General features: G+C 36.4%; 1 protein-coding gene across 1 annotated transcript; it reads left to right on the forward strand.

Annotated features, from left to right (window-relative positions):
* The first annotated feature begins 5,169 nt into the window (after positions 1–5,169).
* On the forward strand, positions 5,170–8,942 carry ndufb2 (NADH:ubiquinone oxidoreductase subunit B2). The gene is made up of 4 exons (XM_067581459.1): positions 5,170–5,382; positions 5,566–5,710; positions 6,942–7,017; positions 8,836–8,942. The coding sequence occupies exons 1-3, from the start codon at positions 5,297–5,299 to the stop codon at positions 7,014–7,016; spliced, it is 306 nt and encodes a 101-aa protein (XP_067437560.1). The 5' UTR covers positions 5,170–5,296; the 3' UTR covers position 7,017; positions 8,836–8,942.
* Positions 8,943–9,029: the final 87 nt, after the last annotated feature.

Genomic DNA, 9,029 nt, shown 5'->3' on the forward strand with positions numbered 1-9,029 from the left:
GTGCTATATAAATAAACTTTATTATTATTATAACTGGACAATTAGTGGAGAAGAAAATGACCATTGGCATGTTAAATTATCCACAAATGCTAATTAAAGATCCCCCGCAGACATGTTTTAAGATGTATAGAAAGTACTTAACAACAATAATAATTTGTGCCTTATATTTTTTCCACAAAAACACACATTTTCTCCCTCATTAAAAATCTGAATCATCATTATTGGTCAAGTATGTTTACACATACAAGGAATTTGACTCTGGTTTAGTGGCTCTCAATGTACTTACACAGAATAACAACACAATAATCTTTGGAAATATACAAAAAAGAATGACTATATATAGGTAAAACCATTTCTGTGAACTGTAAACAGGATACAAATAATGCAAAGCAGTGCTGAGATAAGTATTGAATGGTAAAAAAAAAAAAGTTACTTTATATACATACAGTAGGTATTATGTACATACTGTACATATAGTAGGTAAAAATCTAGAATCTATTATGCAAATATATTAAATTTCAGAGGTTGAACTGCTGGACACAAGATGTCTCTTACTTCACTGTAAGAGACATCTTGTCTCTTACAATTCAGTGTTTGTGCACTGGGGACCTCAAGTTTCAACATCACACTTTTGTAAGTTGAATATTGAACCAGGATTGTCTTCCAAACTATTTGTGATGTCACAAATTAATGCTCGTAGGTCCACCCCTTAAAATGAGAGTCTAGAGGAGCACAAAGAAACTTTCCACTTTCAGCAGATGAATGTGAGAACAGCCGTCTGGTCTCAAACTCTGCACATTCATCATTCTGCACAGTGAAGCTCAAACATCCAACTGTAGGAACAAGGAAGAAAAACATGTTTTTGACTGGGCTTTAAACTCTGTAATCATAAGACTGCTGGTTTAAGAATGACTTTCCTCCAGATTTTTTCAAAATTGTACATCAAACAAATCGTGCAATGGGCTATGCAGTGTAGCAGATTGTGCAATTCATGTTCGTGCTATCTTAATGACCATCTTATGAAAGTAAAGTCAGCTGTAGGAATGTGTTATCAGGAGGTTTTGTTTAAACTAATTGTTGCTTCCACCCCTGCTTCCTCCTCTTCCTCACATGGGGAAAAAGGGTAGGGTATCTATTTATTTTGCCTTACGGAGCCACATAACCATTTTGTATTATATTTAATTACTACATACTTTGTATTTATGATGTGTGACATGTATAGTTTTTACAGTATATCCACAAATACACACACAGATGACAATTTGACACCCAAAAAGGCTCCCTATGTAGGCCAGCAGTCCTTACTGTTTTATAACACTGCCATGAGAATCACTGTGACAGACATGGACCTATGTTTAAAAATCATGTGGCTATTTTGGATCAGAAGCCTTTATTTTATGACTGGCATGGCTGAAAAGCAGCACCTAAATCCGCTACCCAACACAGTAGGAGGCAACTAAGCTGTTATGTAACCCCCTTACACAAGAGCAGCATTTTGTATATTGAACTGATGTTGCGAAGGGATAGCCTATGAAACACTGACCACAAGATTAAATCACAGACAAAGGAAACAGATTATACAGGAAAATAGTCAGACGGCTACAACATTATTGAACTTTTCAAAAATATAGATAGATAGATAGATAGATAGATAGATAGATAGATAGATAGATAGATAGATTATATACAATAACTAAATAGACTAACTAAAATATAAAAAATAAATAGAATATAACCGTAACTGTAATATACTATTTAGAGAGTATACATGGTTCAATGATGTTAATATGATATAGTATAGTACACTGTACATTAGTGTAAGTCAGGTGGATATTGTTAAGGTAAATCACACACAACAAAGCCTATGTTGATGTAGCTGAAAGTCTAGAAATGCACAATTCACACCGACCTTGTGGTTAAAATGTGAAGTCCGAATATCAGGGTAAAGGTGGAGGATACACAAACTCACTTCACTATATTACTTCACGATATTAAGGCTTACAAAAAATTGAATCAAATCAGAATGGATGAATTAAATCAGAATCACGTTTATTGCCAAGTAGGTTTCAGGAATTTGCCTTGGTGTCGTGGTGCATAACAGTCAAAAAAATATACACAAAATTAAGTAATCCTAAATAATATACAGAAAGAAAGAATTTACAATAAAAAAAATATGTAAAATATATTCTATGTGGGAAGAGCTGTTGCAGGTTTAAATTTTAAATTGAAGAGAATGAAATGACCAGTATATACAGTGTGCAATTAATAATAATAATAATACAAGTTAGACGCACCATGTTATATCAAAGATCACACATGTGCAAGTATAAAATTATGGGGGTTTTAAGTTAATATAGCCTAATATATATAAACAAATTCACTGTGTATAATTTCACTCGAGCTTTGAGAATTAAAATTAAATTAAAGCTACTATAAAACAATTCATTTTGTGGAGAATAACCTATAATAACTAAGAGATTGCACTTTACCACCCTTTTGATTCATTTAACAACCACATCACTGGGTTTAAGCTGACACGTTTGACACTGGAGAAGAAAAAAAAATTCTAGCAGTTTTTCCCGACAGCTTTATTGTTGTGGTGAACCAGTTGCTGTCATATCTTCAGAAATGTGTCTGTAGAAATCCCTCTGACATCACATGTAGAGAGAGGATGTCCTCATCGTTTCCATTTAATTGACCCTCCCCCACCCTGAACCGCATCCCCTCGCACATGCGCACTCGAGCGGGACCGCTGCTGCAACGGTTAGTGTGTTAACGGGCAGCCGGGGTTGTTTGAAATAAACTTAGAGGGAGGACGGAGGTGAAAAGTTGGGGCAGATCGAGCCACACTCACCCGCTTCTTAACGGAAAATGTTCGCTGTGGAGGACGCAGCGGTTAAAACGGTTGTCGTTATTTTTTTTTTATTTTATTTTTTTTTTTCCGGGGAGGATAACATTAAGCATCGCGTTTTCGGTCTGAAGATGACCTGAGCCCTGTAATGTGTAAGATTGTGGCGTAATAATGGTGGGAGATTAATAGTTATCCAAAGGCAATGAGTAATAATTGGTCGTTTTTTTTTTAAGAAAATGGTTGGTTTCTGATGACATCATGCAACCAGTATTTGTGGGCGGGTTCTGAGCTGTGAGGGGAGAGGGGCGCAGCCGGAGAGCATCGACGACCAGGCGCCATTAGGTACCAATGTAACAATAGTATGTGTACGATTTAATAAAAAAAGGCATTCCTGGTGGACAAAAGCTAGATGTGTCGACGCCAGGCTGTTTCTTTTTGTACATGAAATGTAAAACAGACTGTTTGCAACGGGCGATAAAAAGGATATTTCCTTTCCTAAACGAAGTTGGTAACCGTTGACGACTGGGAACAAGATGGCGTCGAAGGATTTTTTTCAGTGCACGGCGGGTCGAGCACTGTTGGGCGGCGGCGCCGTGCGCGCTCTCGACACAATGTTATTATTTCCTGTTGTTTTATATCCTGAGACGTCCTTATTTAATTCGCAACCACATTTAAAAAAAAAAAAGAAAAGAAAAAAAACAGATGTGATCCATGTGCTTATCTTTTTGAATTTGTTAGTCTACATTTTTGCCTTGTAGATGTGACGTGAACCCCGAAGTGCCATCAAAAGAAATCCCCTTTATGAGTTATCAGTATGAGTTATATAATCACGTCATTTCCTCTGCCAGATTTTACGCATAACTGCATAATTCGTCAAAGGGATAAACTACTGATGTACAACATAAAAACAGTAACCTCCCCAGGACTAGCTTTGTTTAGCTGTTGACCCCATCTAGTGGACTATGCAAGTAGAACATATTGAATTCATTGTTTTAACTATAATGGTTACATATTTACGAGTTCATACCGTGTAAATTATCACATTTATTGAGTTATTTATAGACATTTTTATTTGCTTTGTAGTTTTGATTATTCATTCCTTTCTAATTATTTTTTAATTATTTTAATTTGTTGGTTATTTAGATTTTTGAATTGATGTGTTAAAGGATAGGTTTACAATTTTTCAAGTCTGTCTTAAAACAACAGTCCCTGAAAGAGGTTTTCCCCGCTGTAATCATTCATCCTGTTCATACTGGTTATTAAAAGATCCCTTCAAATACGCTTTCAATGTTAGTGATGGGGCCAAAATCTGCAGTGTGTCCACACAGTCATTTTGTGCAAAAATACATTTAAAATTGATCTGAAGCTAATATGAGGCTTAAGCAGTCTGAGTTAATTGTATCGAGTGGATATCTGACACATTTACAGTCTTTTTAGCATCAAATTCCCTCTCTGTGATTCCTCAGACAGTGTTTCCCTATTGAGCTGCGGTGGAAGTATAGTAACATAAAGAGGGACTTTGGCACTAAAAAGACTAACATTGAACGATGCCTTCTTGATTTACTTACACCTTTACTTACTTTGGCCTCCATCACAGTCCTCCTCCTGTGCAAAATGTATTTAAAAGTTTATTTGAAGCTTCAGCTGTCCAAATGAGTCAATTATGTAATGTATCGCACATTGAACTGTTTCAATAAAAATGTAATTAACTACTAATTGAGAATACTTCATTTGTTTGAGTGTATTTGTGTATAATGTATGAGCTAAGTTATGCAAATATTATAGCACGTGTTCACCCTTTACGCCCCAAATGACCCAATATATTAATAAATAATAATAATAATACATTTAATTTGTAGCACACTTTTCATTCATAGTGAAACTCGAAGTGCTACAGCTTTAAAAACATACAACACATAACAAAGAAAATAAAGAGGTTTTTTTTCAAAGAGTCTTGGGTTTGTGCTGCCCTCAGATGAGTATATTTAGCTCTTTTGGGTGATAAATACATTTTCTGACCCAGTAATAACTGTCTGTGAGTTAGTGTTTTAAACCAAAACGCAATCCAATTTAAAGTAACCGACCTTGTCAAGACATGTTTAAATTTTTACCGACCTAGTCAATGAATGTTTAAATTTTCTTTCATGTTTAAATTTTTACATTTGAAGCAATAAAAAACTACACAAAGAACACTCAAACACCTGCAGAACAGGGCACCAGAGCAACAGGGGGCGCTGTGACGTATGAATGTGTTTTTCATTCAGCCAATCAGCACAGAGGAACAGCAGCGGTCTTCCGCACTCGATGTCCAATCACAGCAGTCGTTGTTGGCAGGGCCGTTTATTGACAAGGGGAGAAGGTGACTCCTCGACGAGCTGAGCCGCAACTCCCACAAACTGTAACAAATAGCCCAAAAGAAGACTGTTGTGTGCCCGGTAAACAACCATGTCTTCTTTCGGAAGGGCGTTGGGAGTCCTCCGGACCGGCGCTCAGATGCTTAAACGCGGCCCACAAAGAATAACGACCAGAAAGTAAGTAACGTCAACCCCGCTAGCTAGCACCTTAGCTATTACCTTAGCTAACACACATCTGTAAACTAAAGATAATTACGTTCTCAAAACTCTTAAGACCATCTTAATGCTAGTCTGTATTCCACATTATCTTATCTTGACTTAATATTGATTTGTTAAATGTTTTGTTTTTGTATGTTCTAGTGGTAGCGGTGGTCCGCACATTGAGCCACAGTACAGGCAATATCCACAGCTGACGAAGAAACAGAAATTTGAGTCAGAGCTCATCAGTGGTGCCATGTGGTTTTGGATCCTTTGGCACTGCTGGCATGATCCAGATGCAGTGCTGGTAAGTAAACCATTGCTTTTTATCAGTGGTGGATGATAAGTACTCAGATACTTATGTAAAAGTGCCAATAGAGCAATGTCATAATGTTCCATTACAAGTAAAAGTTCTGCATAAAATCCTACTAAGTAAGAATACACGAGTATTAGTAGCACACGGTACTAAATACTAATTTCGTTCATTTGACCGACATATTATTATATATGACATCATTAGATTATTAATACTGAAGCATCAGTGTTAGAGCAGCATGTTACTGTTGTAGCTGCTGGAGGTGGAGATAGATTTAACTACTTTATATACAGTTAGATAGTTTAGTCCAGTGGTTCCCAACCGAGGGGTCGGGCCCCTCCAAAGGGTCACCAGATAAATCTGAGGAGTTGTGAGATGATTAATGGGAGAGGAAAGAAGAACAAACAAAGTTCTGATACACAAATCTGTTTTCAGTTTTTGGACTTTTCCTCTAATCCTTGATTTTTGGTGAAATATTGGATCATTTGAAAACGTATTGAAATGAAACCATGTGAGAAGTTTAGAGGGAAAAAATCACTCTTTGGTGGAGCTGTTAACAACTCATAGACATCTGAAATGTGACCCCGAATACACACTGCTTTTTGTAACACGTCAAAAGCCAAAAAGGTTGGAAACCACTGGTTTCATCTTTAACAATGTGTTGTATTTTAAAAGCTTGTTATATTATCCATTGTGTCAAATCTTCATCTGAAAAGTAACTTAAGCTGTCAAATAAATGTAGTGGAGTGGAGTATAAAGTAGCATCAAATGGAAATACTCAAGTAAAGTACCAGCTCCTCAAAATTGTACTTAAATACAGTGCTTGAGTAAATGTATTTAGTTACTCTCCACCACTGAGTTTTATGCAGCATCCAGTCTCATTTGTAATAAGGATGACTCAAAGGTTGGTCGATGTAGAAAAGATAGTTTAGGTGTGGCTCAATCTACAAGATGATTTTGGAAATTGTAGGTTTTCACCATCATATTGTCAGCAGTCAATGTCAGCTATTTCATTTTTAAATGCATGAATCCTGGCTTCTGTTTATACACTGGGGTGTCATTTCTGGTAGAATTGTTTACTTGTTACTAAAATTAGCTTTCCATATCTATAGTATGTGTTTGTGCACAACTGAAATTGTTTTCAAAACTTCACTGAAATATACTTGATCATTGTAGAGTGTTGAATGGGAACACAGTAGTAAAATTATTCCTTCTTCTCCAGGGTCACTTCCCATGGCCTGATGCCTCCGAATGGACAGACGAGGAGCTTGGAATCCCAGCAGATGACGAGGAATAAGGTGATTTCTGCAGTGTCCTCTGCTGACATGAATACTGGTATCGTCATCTCTGAGTGCACCGAGGTTTACTGGCACAATATATAATCCAAATGTTGTTATACTGGTTGGAACCAGCTCTTATTAACCCCAGTTAGTCATTAGTTCTCATACATGCAGGTCACAGTGACCATGGGTTTCTCTTAAAGATAATTAACCAGCAATGTTTGAAGAACGCTTAAGGTCATGTAAAAACACTTATCGTTGTTCTGATGGTAGTTTCACAATCCTCAAAGACTTCCATTCACTCAAAGATAAAAAAGATTTTTAATCTGTCTCCCGAGTTGTGCTTCTGTTTCCAAATCAAAACAAAGGTGACAGCTTGCGGGAAATAGAGTCACAAATTTAGAAACTGGTTAAAAAATCGTGCAGCAGATGGAATATTATTTCATCTTTGGGGATTCTGGTGATACCATCAGAACGACTAAGTGTTTTTAAACGACCTTCTGGGTTTTTCAAAAATTTATTATTAATTATCTTTTATAGAAACCAATGGTTACCTCCTGTGATCTGTCTGTCTGTGGAGTCTGTAAAACATTTTGACATTGATATAAAAAACAGAGCAGGGCCTTTTGCATTCTTGTCATTTAAATATAAATTTTTAATCTGGTTCCACCAAAACATTTTTAAATAGCTCTATTGACCCACTTAATTGGAGGGACGGTTGAACAACAGGCGTTTTATAAAAGCACACAGTTTGAGTTGTCATAGCAGGAAAAGCACAGGTGTTACATTAATGATGGCTCCAGTCTATTCAAGTGTCCCAGTAAGCCATGACCTTGAAACCAAAACCACTATTGATTAAATTATAATAAATTATTCACACCTGTGTTTTTCCTACTGTGATGTACCAAAATGTCTGTAAAGATCATCTACAGTGTGCTGTTTTCTGTGCTTGTGGTTTTCTTTTACACCTTGCATTGATATACATGTGTTCTCCTGATTGTGTCCAAAGTTATACTACATATACACCTACTAGCACTTTTTTGGTCGGAGTACAAGTTGCTGCACATATACAGGACACAAAATTAGCACCAGCCAAATGCTGGTAAAATATGCAAGTGGCTGGTAGATTTGCTTCACTCACCAGCCAAAAAACAATGGTAATCTATTGAGTGGCTGGTAAAATTTCATTCACTAACCATTTGGCCGGTGGACAAAAAAGTTAATTTTGCACCCATGATTTTATCATTTCTTAATTGGTAAAACTGGCAGCAAACATCTAGTCTGTTCCACATCCAACATTATACTGATAATTCATTTTTGCCAGTATTTTGCCTGAGTTGCCTCTTACATTTTAGTATTTGCAGAATGTAGATACAGATGTATTTAAAAATGGTGACAAATTTGCCAGGAGGTGGTGTGTACACACTTCCATCTGATGTTTTTGATCTGTCTGATAACAGAAGACATGTAGTACATCAGTGCAGAGTGTAAAAGGGTTTCTGGCTGTCAGCAATGATTTGTTTGGGTTTTTTTAAATTTTTAATGGGAAGTTTCAACTTGCTAGACTTAGCTGTGTTTGTAGAGTAGTTGAGTGTTTGTAATGCTGTGGCCTCACTGCTGGTGTTCTACATGATACTACATAAGTGGGTGCAGATGACATTTCTTTGATTCTGGGACTTCATGTTAGTTTTTTTGCTCACTTTTTATTGTAAAGAATAAGTTGTTAAAACATCCGAGCATCTACATGTGCCGTTCAAATGAATCAGATGAAAGCTCTCCTTTTGTATTGTCTGTATCCATCGTCTTATCGTAAACATTATCTTGTTTTCTTTGCAGATCGTGAGTGATTGAAGCCGTCGGACAAGTCTTTGTGGAAATCTTCAGGATATTCTGGAAGTCATTGTTGTACATAGACTAATAAAATTATCTTTAAGTATGTTAAACTGTTGTCATCTTTTGTATTAACTTAAATGTGAAGAACATTATCATAGTAAGCAGTTAATATCTTGCTCTAGCAACTTGCAGAAAAG

This window comes from Thunnus thynnus, chromosome 23 (assembly GCF_963924715.1).
Source record: "Thunnus thynnus chromosome 23, fThuThy2.1, whole genome shotgun sequence".
NCBI lineage: Eukaryota > Metazoa > Chordata > Actinopteri > Scombriformes > Scombridae > Thunnus > Thunnus thynnus.

Bases quoted from the DNA above. Each gene is read 5' to 3' on its own strand.
- ndufb2 (XM_067581459.1), top strand. From the start codon at position 5,297: ATGTCTTCTTTCGGAAGGGCGTTGGGAGTCCTCCGGACCGGCGCTCAG. The intron at 5,383-5,565 runs GTAAGTAACGTC...TGTATGTTCTAG, and splicing joins CAAAGAATAACGACCAGAAA to TGGTAGCGGTGGTCCGCACA. The intron at 5,711-6,941 runs GTAAGTAAACCA...CTTCTTCTCCAG, and splicing joins ATGATCCAGATGCAGTGCTG to GGTCACTTCCCATGGCCTGA.